The 21,754-nt window shown below is 37.1% G+C and overlaps 1 protein-coding gene across 1 annotated transcript in view; it reads left to right on the top strand.

Moving 5' to 3' along the window:
• LOC124775007 (probable aconitate hydratase, mitochondrial) overlaps positions 1-21,754 on the top strand; it is a 108,968-nt gene that overhangs the window by 29,284 nt on the left and 57,930 nt on the right. Inside the window, 1 exon segment of the mRNA XM_047249760.1 lies at positions 2,351-2,476. Coding sequence (XP_047105716.1) covers positions 2,351-2,476 — 126 coding nt within the window.

Here is a 21,754-nt window from a genome sequence, read left to right as displayed (position 1 = left end):
GATTCGTAACCAGTCTCCTTTGTAAACTGATTTAATTTCCCCAGTATTATATCAATATAAACCATGACTGAGCCTATGTGGTCATTCCATTCTATGTCTCTAGAAAGTGCTACACCCAGGTATTTGTGAGTTGGCTGTTTCCAACAGACTCATTGATGCTAGTCATGGGATACTCCTTTTTTTTCATTTTGTGATATGCACAATATTACATTTGTGAATATTGAAAGCAGGTTACCAATCTTTGCAGCACTTCGAAACCTTATCAAGGTCTGACTGAATACTTGTGCAGCTTCCTTCAGATGGTACTTCATTACAGATAACTTTGCATCATCTGCAAAAATCCTGATGACCTTTCAGACAATATGAATAGTAACATCAGTATATAACATTAACAGCAAGGGTCCTGACACACTTCCCTGCGTCAAACTCTAAGTTACTTCTACTTCTGATGATGACTCTCCATCCAAGATAACACGCTGGATCGTCCCTACCAAAAAGTCCTCAATCCGGTCACAAATTTCACTTGATACCCATATGACCATACTTTTGACGACAAGCTTAGGTGTGGAACTGAGTCAAATGTTTTTTGGAAATAAAGAACTATTACATCAACCTCACTGTCTTGATCCGAAGCTTTCAGTATGTAATGTGATAAAAGTGCAAGATGGGTTTCACATGATCGGTGTTGTTGGAATCCATGCTGGTTGGCATTGAGGAGGTCATTCTGTTAAAGATACCTCATTATGTTTGAGCTAAGAATATGTTTTAAGATTCTACAACAAATCTATGTCATGGATATTGGGCTGTACTTTTGTGGATCATTTCTACTACCCTTCATGTAGACATTTGTGACCCATGCATTCCACCAAGAACTGGGCACGATTTTTTGTTTGAGAGATCTAGTTAGAAGACGTGTTTCATTCAGCATCTAACTATAGCAGCACAATGTGTTTTACACCTATTATGCAATAATCTCTGTTTCTTTAGAAGTTTCTTTACAGTGACTGTATACCATGGAGGTTCCCTCTTATTATGAACTGTTCTGCTGGGTACATATCTATCCAGTACATGGTCGGCTATTCTTTTAAACTTGAGCCAGGGTACTTCCACATGCTCCTGACCTGTGCTGAAAATTTCAAGTTCCTCATTGGGATATAACACACTTGATTTTTTTTAATCTAGTTCATACAGTTTCATAGGGTGTCTTATAATGCCCACCACTAACAAAATTGCCGTTTTCCCAAACAATTGTTGGGTGATTAAAGTATTCGCTGATCATTACAGTATGATTGGGGAACTTGAGTACAAGTGAGCTGACATTTTCTCTATAGTTTTTGATTACATCAGGGGATAAGTCAGTTGGATGATAGGAGGATCCAATAATCAAAATGTTGATGTGAAGCAGCCATTGAAATAGAGCCAGTTGTACTCAACAGCGTGTTTTGCCACTGGGTGATTAACCCTGCTCTTCATTGCAGTTTCATGGTTGCCATTCATTCTGATGGGCAACTGTTTCATGGTCACCCGACATGAAATGCTATGCAAAAATTGACAGAGCTAGTGTATGACAAGACTGCTTTCACAGGTGATCCTTCCTTTGATTGGATAGGATAAGCCTATGATAGGTATGAAGAAGGATGTGCTATATAGGTTTATTGGACAGATATTACGATTGGGTCTTGCTTGGAAATGTAACCCATGTTGGGAATGGGGGTGGCATAGGGACTAACATATTGCATAGATTCACTGGGTGGTGGAATAACTCCTTTAGGAGGTGTTGGGACTGTTGGTGGATTGTTCCTCTGCCCACCTACTCTGTACAATATCCTAATCCATCCTTATGCCACTCCCACACCCAACCGCTTGCCACACAATTTTTATCCCTGTAGAAGAATCACGGGCAAGACCGGTCAGATACATCCACAAAGGACATCTAATGTCAGTCCCATCACAGGCTTATTCTGTCCAATCAGAGGTAGGGCCACCTGTGAAGTTAGTCATGTCATACGTCAGCAGTAATGTCATGCATCAACTCTGTTGCACTTTATGCACAGCATTTTATGCCCACCAGCCAGCTGTCTACCCAAATGCCTGGTGTGCGCTTCTTCATCTTAAAACTAGCAGAATCTCTTATTCACCTTTCAACGACTCAGTGCCTCTTTTTAAGTTTACCCCCAAATTACTTACATTCCACAAGACTTCCCATTACCAAGTTAATAAAACATTTACTTGCAGAAAGAATCTTTTGATATTGTCGTACCTACTATTGTTATAATTTGAGGGGCACTGGAATAATTCTGCTTTCACATTGATTAAATATAAGTAATTAGATTTAATGTATGATTTTTAGGTTGGTGGTGTAAAAGACCTTGCAAGAGCCAAGGATATCAACCAAGAAGTATATGACTTCCTAAGTTCAGCTGGTGCCAAGTATGGAGTTGGTTTCTGGAAACCTGGTTCTGGGATTATTCATCAGGTTGGTTAACTTTGCCGCTCTTAGTGATTATTATTATTATTATTTTTATTATATATATATATATATATATATATATATATATATATATATATATATATATATATATATATATATATATATATATATATATATATATATGTGTGTGTGTGTGTGTGTGTGTGTGTGTGTGTGTATGTTGGTCTGTGATAATACGTAATTCATCACAGAAGCATGAGAAACACAGAGCTTTTCACATTCACCCTTGCTTATGGTGAAGGTTTAAGTATCAAAAGTACTGAATGTAGGAGAGCTCATTCTACGATTTGCGCTGAGGTCGGACATTAAAATTGCAGAAAATGTTGTTGCTTTCACGGGTTTTGTTTCATAATGAAGCTGCAATACAGTTGTTTTTGTGTAAGTCCTAAAAAAAATGTTCTTGTATATTGTCATTTTATTTCTGATATCTTGTTATTTTAAGTTGATTGTTTAATCGCTGTTCAATTTCTTCAGAGATACATAATAGTGGCAGTTGCTTGTCAGTATTTTATATTTATTTGAGTTTAAATGAATTAACTGCCATCTAACGTTTAGATCTTCCAGAGAAATGAATGCTCAACATGTTTGCTTCATATTGTAGCCATAAAATTTGATCAACACTTTAATCTGGAAGAGTAAAAAAACTGCATTATTGTGATGACATATGTGCTCTAAGAAATGTGCCCATCTACTGTCACAGTTTTTACATTGTTTTTGTTTGCAGAAATTGTGAGCATGTGCTTTGTGATTGGTTAGGTTGTGCAGCACTAGATGTTATTACCTCATTGAATAATTTGCTAGACCATTTTGCTGGAGAGATTTTGCTACCTCTACAAATACTATTATAGGGGTTCACACCAGTCAGCATTCTGACAAAATGTAGTGAAGAGAGAGAACAAAGTAGTTCACTAAAAAGTTTCTTAATCAGAAGAGGAGCTTCAGTGATGGCTCCCTCACATGTGTTTTCATGTAGAATAAAGCAGGAATTATATAAAAATGTTAGAAGTAGTCACAATCAAGCTACAGTACCCCATTACAAACAGTACTGTAAGGTGCTTAAAAATGTTGTTAGGAAGGCAAAGAGTATGTGGTATGCGAATAGAATAGCTAATTCACAGGATAAAATTAAAACCATATGGTCAGTTGTGAAGGAAGTGTCTGGTCAGCAGCACAGATCGACTTAGCCATATTTGTAATTTTTCCTTTAGGAATGGTCAATTTCCTGAACCATTAAAGTACTCAGTAGTAAAGTCGCTTTATGAAAAGGGAGAAAGGGATAATATAGACCTATTTCTATGCCATCAGTGTTTGCTAAAGTTATTGAAAAGCCTGTGTATGTAAGGATAATTGATCATTTTATATCACGTAATTTGCTATCAAATGTACAGTTCAGCTTTAGAAGTTGTTTAACAACTGAAAATGCTATATTCTTTTGTCTGTGAGGTACTGGATGGGTTAAACAAAAGCTTTCGAACGCTAGGCATATTTTTTTATTTAACTAAGGCGTTTGATGGTGTTGTCAAGAGATATTGCTCCAGAAGTTGGACCATTACGGAATACGGGGAGTAGCTCACAGTTGGTTCACCTCTTACTTTAGAAACAGACAGCAAAAGGTCATTATTCAGTGTTGAGAATGGTTGTGATGTGGGGTCTGAGTGGAGTATGGTCAAGTGGGGGGTGCCCCAGGGATCAGTGTTGGGGCTACTCCTGTTCCTTATTTATATAAATGATATGCCCTCTAGTATTACGAGTAACTCTAAAATATTTCTGTTTGCTGATAACACTGGCTTGGTAATAAAGGATGTTGTGTGCAACATTGACTTGGTTTCAAGTAGTGCAGTTCATGACCTAAGTTCTTGGCTTGTAGAAAATAAACTAACTCCTTCACAGAAAGACTCAGTTTTTACAGTTTCTAACACACAATTCAACAAAACCTGATGTTTTAATTTCATAGAATGGGCATATGATCAGTGAAACTGAACAGTTCAAGTTTCGAGGTGTTCAGATAGATAGTAAACTCTCATTGAAAGGCCACATTCAGTATCTTGTTTAAGACTTAATGTTGCCATTTTTACTATTCAAGCAGAATCTGGAGTGAGTGATTGTTCAACATGAAAATAGTCTATTAGCTTATTTTCATTCACTTATGTCTTATGGTATTATATTTTGGGGTAACTCTTCCCACTCTGAAAGGATATATTTGGCTCAGAAATGGGCGGTTTGGGCAATAAGTGGTGTAAGTTCATGAACCTCTTGTTGACCCCTGTTTGCGAGTCTGGGAATTTTGACATTGTCCTTGCTGTCATTTCTTGTTAACAATACTAGCTCATTCCCAAGAATAAGCAGCTTTCACTCAGTTAATACTCGCAGAAATCAAACCTGCATTTTCATCAGACTTCCTTAACTCTTGTGCAGAAAGGTATGCAGTATACTGCTGCATTCATTTTCAGTAAGCTACCACTAGAATTCAAAAATCTTAGCATTAATCCCAGCACTTTCAAATCGAAACTGGAAATTTTTCTCATGGGTCATTACTTCTATCCTGTTGAGGAGATCCTTGGAAAAATTAAGCTAATTCGTGTTGTATTTTTGTTTGCATTTACTTAAACTTATGGCTTGACTTTTTTCGGGTCCATAAACAATTTATTTTATCTGTTATTAGTTTTATGTTGTAATTTCATGTACTGACACATTTCATGACCTTGGAGATTTGCTCCTCAATTTGGTCCTATGGAAATTGTCGTGTAAATAAATAAATACCTGTAGAAGTGCATGAACAGTTACTTAGAAACCTAATTACAATTAGGAAAATGGTGTAGTAAACTCTTAACATTAATATAAATAATATTAATGTAAATTCATAAATGCAGGGCTACCATATGTCCTCTCTTTGATGCAAGAAAATGTCCAGGCAGGTATACAAAATGTTCTCTTTTTTTTTTCAGCTCCAAGAACAAAAATTTTTTGAACAAAGGAAATAAGTCATCACTGTGATTAATTGTAATACATCTGTATTACTTTTGACAAAGAAATCTATCTTTGATTTGGTAATGAATTATTTATGAATAGAGACGGCTCATCAAAAGGCAGAAGTGCTGGTTGTCGACAGATACAAAAACAAAGGTACAAGGTTATTGGAGCAAATGATGTGCTGTAAGGATAGCTTCCATATTTGGTGTCGTCGGTGAGATTATTAGGAAGTTCTCTGGCCTTTACTCAACCAGTATGTTCTGTCTTTCACATTGTGTTCTTTGGTGTTGCTTCTGCTAGCCTCAGAATTTGAGGTTAAAGTTATGTTGTTTATTTGAGATAGTGGTGTGTCTTTTGCATCAAAGTGTTATGAAATTAAATACAAAGTGCCAAAAAGAAAGTCATGTTTAGTGTTGTGCATGTGGGGAAATATAAATCATCATAAAAAGGAAGAAGTGAACACAAAGCACAATTCTTGATTTGCTGTGCTGGTACTTACATGTTAGTTGCTAATAAAAGTATGTCATATAAGTATTGTTGGATTGTATTAGTCTAAATGGGTATTTATTATTACAGACTGTAATACCCTCACATTGTTTTCAGCTGCATTTGATCTAGAAGCACATGAAAGCAGTTGTAAACAAGAACATCCGCAGGATGTAAGCTCATCTTCCAAACTTACAAAGTTTTTAATTACAAATCAGAGTAAAGAGAATGATTCGGTGTGTGCATTTGAAGGTACTCTGGCATTTCATGCAGTTCGGTACCATTATAACTTTGTCAATGGACTGCTCAAGTAAATTACACACAGTTTGCACAAAGACTCTGTCGTTGCTAAGCGAGTTCCATGGGGTGTCTGTACAATCTGTACAATTGTGTGTAACATTGTTTTGATTCTGGGGTGAAGACTGATATTGATTCAGTTGTTTTGAGGATATTAAAATACTTTTTCCATTTAAATGGTATGCACAGAGAAGCTGAAAGAACTTTGTGGAGGTTAGATACCAGCAGTTGTTATACCATACAAAAACTAGGTGGTCCTCCCTATTTCCTTGTATTGATTCGTATGTTCCCAGGATTGAAATCGTACTTCCTTTCTCAAAGTTCTGTTGCTGTGATGTTCACACAGTCAGTTTTCAACAATAATATGGTGAACTTGGAGAAAGAATCGAATTCTCTAGCTGAACCTATTTCTGTTCTAGACTCTACTTTACAAACTGTACAGAGGGAAGGTGCAAACATAATTATATGCGCCTTAAAAAATAAAGGCAATACTTACACATAAAAAGGGGAGGGAGGTTACTCACATGAGTGTTACAGGATTGGCAAAGAGATGACAGTTGTATGTGGTTCTGCTGTTGAATATCTACACAAGTGGCTGGCTCAGTATCAACAGTATTAAAGTGCATGCAGCTATCAAGAATTCCTATTTGGGAGATGTTGAAAACTGTGTAACATATCTCAACAACCAAACAAATAAAGCATTATGATACATTGTACTTTATTAAGTTTTGTAACTTAATAAAATTTTTGAAGTGCTATCAAGGGAAACAAATCAACCAGCAGCTGAAGGGTTGTATGCATATTTCATTCAGTCATCTAGGGTTATGTTATTCTGAACTGCTGAAAATTGTAGAATTCATTTTTTTCTATACCTAGTTACAATGCTAACACAGAACGTGTCTTTCGTCTCATAAAAACATGTTCGACCAAGGGCAGGAAGAGACTGAAAATAGAAAACATAAAAGGTGTTGTGTGTGTTCAGCAAAATTTCAAATGCTTGAACTGTCTAAACTTTTATCGATAATTTATGGGAAGCAAAAAACTGTTAAGAACAATTTCTTCATCCTTCAAAAGTTTGTGGCGTAAAAGTGATAAAAACAGTAATGAAATATAGAATAGTGATGATGAATAAACCTTCAAGGTAGTACGTATTTAGTCTTCCACAGAAAGCCACTGTTTTAATTTAAGGTACTTTTACAGGGTTTACTTTGAAGTTTTTATTGCAAAAGTGTCCCCCCCCCCCCCCTTCTCTCTCTCTCTCTCTCTCTCTCTCTCTCTCTCTCTCTGACACACACACACACACACACACACACACACACACACACACACAGTCCTCTTTTTATGATGACCATGTACTAACCCTACATAAATGTCCATCTTCATCACAGATGCAATTGCTGTGTTTCAGTGTAGTTTCAACATCAGATCTGTTACAAATAGAAAAAGCACTGTGACAAAAATAAGTTCATTTACCTCAGGGCTGACTACACTCAGAACCTAAGAATACAAAAAATATAACATACTGTATTTACTTGAATCTAAGCCACACTTTTTTTCTGGTTTTTGTAATCCAAAAAACTGCCTGCGGCTTAGAATCGAGTGCAAAGTAAGCGGAAGTTCTGAAAAATGTTGGTAGGTGCCGCCACAACTAACTTTTGCAGTTGAATATATGTAGCGCTACACAGGCATGCTTTGCAGGCACAAAGATAAATACTGGCGCCAAAACCTCTGCGTCAGTAAATAAATTAAAAAAACGGTCGAAGACGAGCTTTTTCTCCGCCCCGAGTTTCTACCACTGCATTTTCATACATTACCCAACAAAGTAAATACAAATTCCGTGTTGTTCATCTTTGAATATAGCAGCGTTTCAATGTACTATGAAAATCCAACTGGCAAGACTGTTTGGGATGATTATCAATATGGCCAACTCTACGTTTTGAATTTTTTCCTACCTGTGAAAAGCGATTGTTACTAATAGGAACTTTTATGAACCGTGAATCATATGCAGTATTCTCTTCACCATAAGAATAATACGAATATAAACATTTTGCCATGTATTCTTTCGTGTTTGCTGCTATCTCATTTAAATCCTGTCTGCCTAATAAACTACGAAACTAGTGTGAGACAACAGCAAAATGCGGAAGAATATACATATCATGTCATGTTTATATTCGTATTATTCTTATGCCTAATGGTGATAGTCAGAAATGAAGCACGGCAATTGACGAGATTTAAAAATCTAAGCTGACTCTAATTTCTGTGCAGAATGCAATGTACAAAAGAGGCGTCTGCAAAGATTTTCAAACGGAGAAAAATTTTAGCTAAACTCTCGTTCAGAACATCTATCATTCGCAGTCTATTATTTGGTTCGTGTTGATCATTATCAAAGAAAACAGCAGTGTAAGTAACAACAAATAGCAGTCTCTTGCCATTGTTTCGCTAATGAGACAATTCCTCTCTTTTTTTTATTGTAAGCGGCGGTAGCGCGCACAAAAGCAAGCCATGCCGCAAGCAGCGACAGGTCGTAAACACACATTATCAGAATGCGACAAACAATGCAAGACACAGTACAGTAATGCATTTTCAGCTTAGAGTGACGTAAACACGTATAACAAAGAGAACGGCACTTATCAGATCAAAGAAGAATAAGCAATCGATTCAAACCAATGAAGCACGTGAAAAAGGAAGGGTACCTGTATAAATACGGACGGGGCGCCTGACGCATAGCAATGGCTACCTGGTAAAGCTTAACTGCTAAGCTTACGACTCGAACCAAACTACTGTAGCTGTATCGTCATTCATCGGACCTAAATTGTGTCTCATATTACAATGGACCAACTTTCTTTCGATTTTGAGGTGTGGCCTAAAACTTTTCTCTCGCCTTGATTTTTGAGCCTCAAATTTCAGGTGCGGCTTAGATTCGAGTGCGGCTTAGATTCAAGTAAATACGGTAGCTAAAAGCCATATGGGGTATTACAAAACAATCTGTACATATAAAGTGTGGGTGATGGCGTGGGGACATCCTATACTTACACAAACATAACTACGGCCAGTAAAGGGCCCTAGTATTGAGGTTTGTGCATAACTAGCACTGTAATAAATTCAGTAGTTTGTAATAGAATGGTTTCATATGGCAAAATATTGTCTGACAATAAAAAATGAAATAAAATATATAGAAATAAAATCCATACTCAGTCCAAATAAAACTTGCAAAAGGCAACTGTTTGTTAACAGAAACCTCCTTGTAGGACAATGTAAATAACACAACATTGTGAGAAACTCGGAATGAATGATGTAAAAGTTAATTTAGAATCTATTAACACTAAACTTCTCAAAATAAAAAATAAATAAAACACCATCTTATTTGAAAGATGCGTAATGAAGCAGTAATTATTGAATTAAGCCTTGACAGTCGATAGGTTGTTCAGAATAGAATCTAGCTGTTGCCACCTCATATCCTCTCTTTAGGGTGTTCTTTGCCCGGGTACATAGCAGCCCTCAGAGCCAATGTGGTGCACAATGCTGCTCAGACTAGTAAGTTACTGAATATGTCAAAATAGGCATTCAGCTTACTAACTCTGTTCATTAAGCAATAACCCTGGTTGCTGCTTTCTGTGTACATAGATATCCATTTCCTCCAGTATATGCAGTAACTGTTCTCGCTTCAAAGAACATCCATATAGCGACAATAAGAGTGCAATTGGTACACATTTGGATGAGCAGAAACATGTCAGGAAATGTGCAAGATGATTTTGAGGATTGCATGGGGCATTGAAAGGACAGTTACTGAACCTATTGGAGGAAATTGAGATTTATATACATAGAAAATGGCAATGGACCTATTACTTAATGAACAAATGAGTTTAATTTTGAATGACTGTATCGACGCATTCAGGAGCTTACCAGTCACTGTATGTGGCATTATATACTGGTCACCACCAACATCATGAAGACTGGGCCTGCTGGCATCAGCTCCACCACTGGAAAACAAAAACACACTCCAGAGAGCTGGATCCTACTGTGAATACATAATCAACTACAAGAATTTAATTAAAATTTTGAACATAGCTGCTAAGGTCCATTGACTGTGTCAGAATTATATTGGAACAAATAAGCTCTCGGTCACAAATATTAAGTCAAAATTGACCTGGTTTTGACGCTACTATGAGAGTCGTCTTCAGAATTAGACTAACTGTTCTAAAACATATTAGGTATATAGCACATTAATAAAATTAAAGTTTGTACTGACTAGAAAGGATGCAGTACTTACAAGTCACATATTAAAAAAGATCTGAGCCGGAAAGGCGACGTCATGAACAGTTGAGATGGCGAGCCGCTAAGGGCTGCTCGTACAGTGCTGCCAATCAGAGTTCACCCAAACCAAAAAGTTGAAGCGATCTCGCTTACCAATTTGAAAAATTATGGCTGCCATTTTTTTGGAATGAAAAGGGTGCCCTTTAGATTATTTCATGGGCTGTGGGGCAATAATTACAGCTGACACACACTGTGAAACACTAATGAAAATCAGATGTGCGATTCAAAATTGATGCTGTGGGGAAACCGTTAGCTTTTGTGTGTAAGACAATGCCCGCTCTCACACTGCTGCCAAAACCAAGGAGAAGATTTAAGAGTTTCGTTGGGAACTTTTTTGATGACCATCTGTACTGTCTCAATCTTGCATCTATTTCCTCTTCTTGCATTTGAAAAAGAGGCTGGGTGGATTTTTCAAAATGATGATGAACTCAAGACTGGCATTACCACCTGGTTTAATTCCCAGTTGGTAGACTCCTATACAGAGAGATTAAAGAAGCTGTTGCAGTGTAACAGAAAGTTTGTAGATGTGAACAGTGATTATGCGGAAAAGTAAAATAAATATGTAGTAAAATATTATAGTCAATAAGAACCTTTTCTCATGTGCTTACTTCTTTATGGTGAAACGGACCTTAATTTTGGAAGACACCTTGTAATAAACTTTGCTTTATTTCTACAGAATTTAAACATGTTACAGAACAAGAAGGGTGTGTTTCAAGATAATTTAGTATACTGTAGAGGCTATTGTGCAATACGTACTAATGTATATAATGGCGCACAAAAAATTGGCCCAGAGTGCAGACTGCTTGCTAATTACTCACAAATTGTTGCCTGCCACAAGTAGATACAACAAAAAATAGATAAGAATGTAATAATTCGATAATGAAGAAATACTGACAGTACAAAACATAGCCACAAGAGCTTTGAAACAATAGATGGAAACTGGTGGGCAACAGTGAGCAGTCTAGTACTTGGAGCCAGCTTTTCATCCACCACCCTATTAAAAGGGGAAATGTTGTTAGGAAAAATATCTCGGAAGTTCTTGACATATTTGCTTTAAATTTTTCTCATTATACTCTTCTAAACATTCAGACGGGAGTGAGCCATATATTTGTTACACAACAATGTACAGGTTTTCTGTTAAAACTGACTACGGGAAAGAAAACTGTTTTTTGCGAAAACGAGTGGCTCTATTTTCTTCCTCGCAGCCAGTTTTAACAGAAAACCTGTATATTAGAAAAGTTGTGCTTACCGCTTATCAGCTTAAGATTAGAATACTATTGTGGAACTTGAATCGTCCAAAACCTTGTGATACGCCTGAAATTAACAATATTATTTTGGAAAAATATATCTAAAAACAAAGATGATGTGACTTGCCAAACGAAAGTGCTGGCAGGTCGATAGACACACAAACATACACACAAAATTCGAGCTTTCGCAACCCACTGTTGCTTCATCAGGAAAGAGGGAAGGAGAGGGAAAGACGAAAGGATGTGAGTTTTAAGGGAGAGGGTAAGGAGTCATTCCAATCCCGGGAGCGGAAAGACTTACCTTAGGGGGAAAAGTATACACTCCCCCCCGCCCCCCCCCCCCCCCACACACACACACACACACACACACACACACACACACACACACACACACACACACACTTGTCTGTGTAGGTGCGTCTTTCCCTCTCCTTCCCTCTTTCCTGATGAAGCAACCGTTGGTTGCGAAAGCTTGAATTTTGTGTGTGTGTTTGTGTTTGTTTGTGTGTGTATCGACCTGCCAGCACTTTCGTTTGGTAAGTCACATCATCTTTGTTTTTAGATATATTTTTCCCACGTGGAATGTTTCCCTCTATTATTTTGGAAAAAGTTATAGGAGAATATATGAAATACCAGTCAGTTGATACTGTAGTTGCGCATAAAGATGTGGTTCAATATCCACTAGAATTCCTAAATTAAATGAATCCAGCTAGCTTTCCACCACACAGTTTGGTGCTTAGTTAGTGTTACTGTAATACTAGTATGCAATTTCACTCCTCCAAAACTTCATAATGGTACCATTTGCAGATTAAAACTACATGAAGTAGTGACATTGAAGACACTATCCTCCCAGGTTAAGTAGCTGGTGATGTAATGATGAGTGATATAAACTGATTTACCTATTCATTTTCAGCGACTTCAATTCCAAATCGAGGTTTTGTTTGCAATAACAATGTCCAAGGCTCAAGGTTAGAAACTAAAGTACGTTGGAATTTATTTGATCAGTGTGTTTCTCTCATGATCAGTTATATGTTCCCCTTTCATGAACTGCCAGTCCAGATAACCACCTTATATTATACTCTTACCACACAGCATCCAAAAAACAAAAAGTGTTGTGTATACTGAAGTTTTGTAATAGTACTGCATACAAAAAGTTAAAGTATCTTAAAACAAAAACAAAGCAGTCTTATTTTCAGTCGTATTCTATATTACTTTTATAATTTCGAGTTCTGTACATTAAAAGTGAATGAAGTCACACCGAGAAACCGTCCTGACAAGATGTATAGGTATACCTAGAGTAGGTCGTCTATCCAGTTCCCATACATATTTAACAATTTGGTCATTGCATGCCAAGCGGACTAGAAGTTCCCACATAATCATCATGGATTTTGATGAAGTTTTGTGTGAACAATCATGCATTCCTAGTGGACAGTGGTATCGTTTCACAATATTTAATTCAATACTTTCAGAAGTACAGTTATCTGTTTGACGCCATGGTGCAGCTATCAACAGTGCACCCAGCAATTTTGAGATACAGTAGCTGTGGTAATATTTTCTGAAAAAAAAAGGAAGCTAGGTAATCTTGTACAACCTTTTGTACTCTTAAGTAAAATACTAAAAAAAAGATTTCTTCAGTGATTTGCATATGCATAATTTGAAGCAAAGGTGTCCAAAAAAATAGACAGTTGAAAAGAATATGAAGTTTTAGCTTTTTATATCGACGGAAGGAATAGCGGGATACACCTGAAACTTTGCACATAACTTAGCAATACAAGGCCTTAGAATGTCAAATTTCATTCTTGTACTGCTTTCCAGTAGTTCCCAAATTTAGGGAAAAATTGATCATTTTTCTTCTAAAATGCCAAAAATGTCTGTTTTTGACCAATTTTTACCATAAGTGTCCTGCAAACACTCTTATGTTAAGTAATTGTATAGTACTGCCTGGGTAAGGCAATATAAAAAGTCCTTACAACTAGGAATTGATATAAAGTCCAAATAACTCGAAAGGCTTCAAAAAATGCAGGTCTTTTGCCACTAGTCATCAGGAGATATTTGTATGTTTTTCTGCGATAACCACACTCTCAAACTGGTTGTAAACTTCATAATTTAACGGCACATTGCCAAGACAGTGGAGGTAATGGTAGTAAAATTGTTGCATAACAGCTGCAGCACACATCGTATAAATAGCCTGCAGCTTTTTAAGCACTGTTATATTGCGTAAATTTTGGTGAAGTTCACAGCAGGCTTCCTGACACTTTTTAGAATGGATCCATGTTGTAAAGAATTATTGGTATGTATTTTTATTGTGTAGTGCTATTGATGTGCTGGTTTAGGATAAAGCATACTTTGTTTTAACATAATTTGCGGTTAATCTAAAACATTAGTGTACTCATGAAGAATTGTATAAACTTTTTGCTATGGTCTATGGTGGCCTAACCACTGCTGTGTTCATTCAAAGTGAGAAAACCAGCATCTGTGTTGCCATAGGGACCACATCTGATAGCTTGCAACAGCAGTCACAGGTGAGTTTCTTTACCACAGGTTCCCAAAGTTGATAGGGTTTCTTTACACAGGATCCCAAGCTGATGGTACGTTTCTATAAGTGCCAGAGGCCAAAACTAGAAGAGGTCTCTTTTAGGATTCTAAGCTTATGTTTACTTAGAACTTTTTTCTGTAGAATGTCATGAGGAAGACTATACTGCCAGCCATATGATTCCACTGACTGTATGGTTTGAGAAGAAATTTTGATAAGATGGAAGCCAAAAAATTACACTTTACAAATGTGGCTTCTTTAAATTATTAGACACACAAGAAAAGAGAAAAGTGATCTTTTTATTGGGTTCCTTACTCTATTTCCTCCTTTCTTATAAAAAGAATTCTGTAGAGCTGAATGCTGTAGAGATGTCAAAAAATATATTTGCTTTCTTGCAGCTTTTCTGACTTGAGCTCCTTTCCTAGTAAACAATTGTAGAACATAATAATTTGAGTACCAGCAGAATACCAGCAGAATATGGGCACATTTTCAGTGCGCCCCCCACCTTTTCTCCCACATGATCGAATTGCAAGATCAGATACAGTTTTTATGTGGTTTAGAACATGTTTTTTTAATGGAAATGATTTAAAAGAGTTTGCAGAAGGCTCCTGTTTTGTAAAGTTGGGGCAAAAAAACTTGTAAACTAATTGGAAAGCAGTAGGAGAATCAAATTTTGTTTTGGTAAGTTGTTACGTGCAAAGTTTCAGGTTTATGCTGCAGTTACTTTCAGAAATATGAAATGCTATACTTTTTTTTTCCAAATTCTCCACGTCCAGTTCACTCAGTGAATTAATGTTTTTCATTATTTTTAGTTACTTTGCTTAAGATAGCACATAAAGTTGTACAAGATGACATAGTTTTATTTCTTTCAAGAAAATATTGCCAGATATATTGTGTGTCAGAGTTGCTGAAATCTCATGGATGCACTGTTGATGCTGCACTTTGGGCTCATTATATGAATATATCTCTGCACATATTGAACTGGTGAAAGTAAACTTTGTCAATGTTTATTGGAAACATGTGTGACTGTTCACAGAAAAATTCAGCAACACCCAGGGTGGTCATGCGGGAACTTCTCTGAAATTATAACACTTGGCATGCAATGGTCTAATTGCGAAGCATTGCTGGGTTCACATTTCAAAATTATAAAACTTTTCTACTCCTGTGGATGAAATTCCAAACACACTTTATCATATTTCATTGAGCATTTTAATTATACTAAAATGTGTTTGTCACATTCTTAGGTCATAAGCAAGCTATTAGGGAGAGGAAAAAATAATTTTACTTTATAGATTACTTCATTGCTATTTTTTGCAGATTTTGGTATTAATTTTTTGGAGCATTTGCTTCATATTTGCTCCTCTTCCCAGATATTTCTTTTTGTCCTATTTAACCGTTTGTCAGTGTCACGTTTAAAATGAAACTGTAAAATCAGTTGCATTATATTTAAGTTGCCACATGTATTTTGTTTATCTACCTTAAACAGACTTCAGGACAGAACAGAAAGGAAAAAAAAGAAGACATTAAATTTCATAATGAAAGAAAAAGAACACATCAAAGCAAATAGGCTGTCAGCAAAATGCTACAGACAGTTTTTTCAAATGGCAGAATTGTCATGATTTCTTGGTTATCTTGAGAGAGATTGTGTTGCCAATTTGCCAACACTTTGCTCATTAGAAAATGACCTGTCACTATCAACATGGGAATACAGAAACAAAATAGCTTTTGGTTCCACAACTGCAAACTGCTGATTGTCAACTCATGTTGGCCTTAGACATTTACTATATTCACATTTCCTGTCTGCACGGACATGTGGTATGCTTTTCAGCAATATTACAAAGAGATTACCCTTTCAGCGTATCTGCACTACTAAGGCCAGGCATTCCAGGCACTGACTGAAAGATCCTTGCTATGCCTACATGAATGGGATTCAGGCTTATTCTCCTGGAGTTAACACACAAATGTCGATGGTAGGCAATGAAAAACCTTGTATGTGAAGCAAAACTGATTTCTTAATAAATAAATAAATAAATAAATAAAGCAAGTTTCTCCATGTGTGACTGTGTAGTAGAAGCCTAGTTATAGACAGATTAGAGAAATCCACACACTTTCAAATTTCTCTTGATAATGAAGTTTCTGGCTACAGGAATTACGAGTTTGAGACAGATAGAGTTCTGAGATTTTCATTGTCTACCATTGGTATAGAGCTTTGAAGACAGATATATTTGGATCTGTGGCTATGAGAGTTGACACCCTCATCTTAAAGTGTGCTTCAATCCAACTGTAACTTCTGCATGAAACATTTGCCTCTCTATTTTTGTATCTTATTTTTCATCATGAAACAATCCTTTGTCCCACAGTACTAAAACCTTCTTCAAACTCTTCTATATTTGAATAAAGTTCATGCAAAATGGGATATTTTTAAGTCTCTAAGAAGATAGGCATGTTATTGAAGTCACTGGTGTATTCTTTAACTATCTTGGTATCCCTAAGAATCCAGTTAACTGCATCATACAGCGGATGGACATACTCAGTGTGTGTGCATTGGACAGCTGCCTCATGTTAGCTCTGCAGAAGAATTAAACTTCTACAAAACATTCTTCCATGTAAATGTCTGTGGACAGCCAAGAGTTCTAGTCAGTTAAAACTGCATCTCTGTTCCTTTCCTTCAAAACCAGCAAATAAAAATATTTCCTCCTCCTGGTGCTCAAGAAACCACTCTTTACTCTTTGAGTTGTCTTTTGTTGTGTTCAACTTGCTAAGATCCTCAAAAAACATCTGCAGTCAGGTTGTGTATGTGTCTAGCACTCAACACCTTTTCAAAGAGTCAACACATTTGTTTATGTATCTAGCACTATCGCACAGAACTGCTTTAACGTTATGGTATCATACAGTTCTGAAGAGCCCTCAAAATGTCACAAGCTCATCACACTGCACACTTTTTCAGTTTTTAACAGTACAGTGAAAACACAACAGCCTCTCCCATCAGTGCTCTTGTCAGTTGAAATTCATATACAGGGTTATTACAAATGATTGAAGCGATTTCACAGCTCTACAATAACTTTATTATTTGGGATATTTTCACAATGCTTTGCACACACGTACAAAAACTCAAAAAGTTTTTTTAGGCATTCACAAATGTTCGCTATGTGCCCCTTTTTTCGGCAGACATCAAGCCGATAATAAAGTTCCTCTCACACTCGGCGCAGCATGACCCCATCAATGTGTTCAAAAGCATCGTTGATGCGAGCTCGCAGTTCTGGCACGTTTCTTTGTAGAGGAGGTTTAAACACTGAATCTTTCACATAACCCCACAGAAATAAATCGCATCGGGTTAAGTCGGGAGAGCGTGGAGGCCATGACATGAATTGCTGATCATGATCTCCACCACGACCGATCCATCGGTTTTCCAATCTCCTGTTTAAGAAATGCCGAACATCATGATGGAAGTGCGGTGGAGCACCGTCCTGTTGAAAGATGAAGTCGGCGCTGTCGGTCTCCGGTTGTGGCGTGAGCCAATTTTCCAGCATGTCCAGATACACGTGTCCTGTAACGTTTTTTTCGCAGAAGAAAAAGGGGCCGTAAACTTTAAACCGTGAGATTGCACAAACACGTTTACTTTTGGTGAATTGCGAATTTGCTGCACGAATGCGTGAAGATTCTCTACCGCCCAGATTCGCACATTGTGTCTGTTCACTTCACTATTAAGAAAAAATGTTGCTTCATCACTGAAAACAAGTTTCGCACTGAACGCATCCTCTTCCATGAGCTGTTGCAACCGCGCCGAAAATTCAAAGCATTTGACTTTGTCATCGGGTGTCAGGGCTTGTAGCAATTGTTAACGGTAAGGCTTCTGCTTTAGCCTTTTCCGTAAGATTTTCCAAACCGTCGGCTGTGGTACGTTTAGCTCCCTGCTCGCTTTATTCGTCGACTTCCGCAGGCTACGCGTGAAACTTGTCCGCACGTGTTCAACCGTTTCTTCGCTCACTGCAGGCTGATCCGTTGATTTCCCCTTACAGAGGCATTCAGAAGCTTTAAACTGTGCATACCATCGCCGAATGGAGTTAGCAGTTGGTGGATCTTTGTTGACCTTCGTCCTGAAGTGTCGTTGCACTGTTATGACTGACTGATGTGAGTACATTTCAAGCACGACATACGCTTTCTCGGCTCCTGTCGCCATTTTGTCTCACTGCGCTCTCGAGCGCGCTGGCGGCAGAAACCTGAAGTGCGGCTTCAGCCGAACAAAACTTTGAGTTTTTCTACGTATCTGTAGTGTGTCGTGACCATATGTCAATCAATGGAGCTACAGTGAATTTATGAAATCGCTTCAATCATTTGTAATAGCCCTGTATGCGTTGCTATTGGATATATGTCTTTGTTGCAAGCATGTTTCCAATGGTGTTCTGCAACAAGTTTGAAACTTTGTTCCTTGTTAAGGTCACTGTCCACACTGGCAGCAATCATTTCCCATAGTGTATTCACATAGTGTGTAATGCTGTTTCTTGTATGGAATATATATTACCTGCTACATTATGTCTAGGTATGAGGAAACTGTTGATATGCAGCACTGCACTATTAGTACTTGAAGGTTCATGCAAATGAAAGAACAAGCTATCATTGTTGGATGAACTACTGCAGAGCAACTTGCAGGAATAACTTGCTGTAGGAACTGAATAAGGGAGAAAAGTTTTATATATATATATATATATATATATATATATATATATATATATATATATATAACTTCACTTGGATGTCATCCACAGACTTTGAAATTCTGGTAAATATGGGGTAGCATCGTGTGTTAAAAAAAAGACTTACATTTCAGGTAGCAGTTCCAGTCAACCAAAGACTTGCTGTTACTCTTCATTTTCTTGGCAACAGGAGGTTCATTCAAAGCCTTATGTATTTATTTCACACTTTGGAAGCAAGCCATGTCTCATATAGTACATGAAGTTTGTAGATCACTGTTGGAAGTCCTGTAGGATTATGTGAAGATAACTAAATGTAAAACTTTGTGTAATAACACTTTATCAAATTTCTATTTTTTTTTCCCTTCCAAGAACTACAAACACACCAAAAAGCAAGTCTTCCTTGACTGTGTTGCTAGCAAATATGACTGGGGAATCAATACCCTCTGTTGATGCACTCTACACAACACCACATACTTATTCTATAATCTTGCAGGAAGCTAACTCTGCCTGAAACATCGTTCAGCACTGTATTTATGGCAATTTTCTCAGCATCCATGCCACATATTGGCTGTAGGTGCAACATTTCCAGTATCCTTATTTTTCTGATTCTGCAATGCTTTTGTAAGCAAATTGAAAGCTACATTGCAGCTATATTGCTTCTCATTTTAATTTTTCCCTGGAAGGTGACGTAGAACATCTAGCAGCTTTTTTATCACCACCTCTTCCCACTATATAACTTTCCAAAACCTGAAATCAGCTTTATTTTGTACTGAAAAAGATTGGTGTTAAATGGCATGTTTGTTCTCACAGGTACTTCATTTCTCCCCCTTGCATGGGCGCAATTGATGGAAATATGTAATCCTACAGCATCTTGTTGCTTGTGGAAATAAATTTTACAATTAAAAATGTTCATTTAGCATTGGTCTGCTTACTGTTGTTGTCAGCTACAACTTTTAATACCCAGATATTGGCTGCCGTGCAAGAATTTCAAACAGAGGTGTATTGAAGAATGCAACCATGAGTGTGAACATATTCACAAAAAACTACTGAACTTGCTACTAGCTGACTGGCCCTACCATATGTTTCTGCATCATACAGGAAAACACAAAACTATACCCACGAATGTATGTCCAAGGTTCAAAGGAACGAATTTTTAACTACTGATTGTATAGGGCTAGAATGGTTGCAGAATACACTGTTGGTATTATGGCTTCAGTTTTTCATGTCTTCTAAAAACCTGTGTTGCTACATGAGAAGGCAGAAATTAATTTCTTTTGGCTCATGGATCTCACTGAGAAACTGAAAGGCTGGACAGCCAAGTGTGACATTCACAATTCAGAAATTGCAAAATAAAAAAAGATAATTATTATTGGTACCGAAGAATATACTTTGAAAATCTAGGGATGATTTTAATCAGAAAAGTTGCCAATTTACATCGCTGGGAGTTAAAGCTTTGAGTTTGTTAATGTACAACTAAGAAAAGTATTAAAAAATACACTTAGCTGCAAGAAATAGAATTCAGCCATTTGTCTGAATTTTTGTAAGTGCATTAACAACTGGACAATTGTTCCAAATTCAACATTTATTGTATCCAATTTCTTTAGACAAAAATAAACAGAACATAGCATGGTTTTAATGTTAACATGATTTGGCAATGGCTAACACAGCCTACCTATCTTAGCTTTGAACATAATAGTGACTACTCAATTTTTGGTTGATACAGTGACAAAATATGACTGAAACACTTGGAAACTTGCACCTTAGTGTGATGCCAGTCTGCATTCAGTGCAGAACTCACTCTGTGTATTCTCTCCTTTGTGTTACCACAGATCACACGTGATTGTCCCCATTTGTACTGGGAATGCAAGATCTGTGAGAGTCCTGTTTGTACTCTGCTGCATCTAGGCAGAACACCGAGATTGTGAAATTGCCCACCCAGCTGGCGTCTTATATAGATGTCCTTGTGTGTGTAGTTGCACACAAAAACAACGCAAAGTATAGACATATGCTAGTGCTGTTCAGTGGTGGTATGCTGTGGCTGTCCAGGAACATAGTTTCCTTTGATTCATGCCGACACTGCTATGGATAGCTGTTTCCATGTTTTGAAAGACATTTAGAACATATTGTGAACATTGGCCACAAAATAGTGGCAGGAAACATGTTCCCAAAAATGTTGCAAATCATGTTGCAAATGCAGTGTGGAGACAGCTCAATGACATTTTTACCTGCTAGCTGCTCCACGATAGCATTGTTTGGTATTGTATTGAGGCACAATAGTCTCTCTTATTATTTTTACATGTTAAATGTTGCCTGTGCCTAAAGTGGGATAATTATTCTACTAGTTACCTATTTTGGTACTGTACTACAGCAAAATACATAATTTTATTGAATATCAAGTTGTAAGCGTGGAGGTCAAACTACATTTTTACTACTAACAAAGTGCTGCTCACCATCAATGATTTGTTCATCCATTGCTGAAAATCTTCGTTTTCCAGTTTGTTGAGTGTAATGTTGGCCTTCAAAAATGTTTCCACAGTCTTTTTGGCCAGATACCCAGTTGCTTTTCCTCTTCAGAGCGGCTACTAATTGATGACTGCCACTTCACTGGCAAACTGGGCTGCTTCATTTTGTTGCCCCTATGTTTTTCACTCTGCACATGTTTCAAAATAGTGTCTTTATGCTCCAATGAAATTCTGCTGTTGCAGTACTTGCAAAAATAAAA

Source organism: Schistocerca piceifrons, chromosome 2, assembly GCF_021461385.2.
Source record: "Schistocerca piceifrons isolate TAMUIC-IGC-003096 chromosome 2, iqSchPice1.1, whole genome shotgun sequence".
NCBI lineage: Eukaryota > Metazoa > Arthropoda > Insecta > Orthoptera > Acrididae > Schistocerca > Schistocerca piceifrons.
Note: the sequence above shows the minus strand (reverse complement) of the source record. Positions and strands in the feature narration are given on the sequence as shown.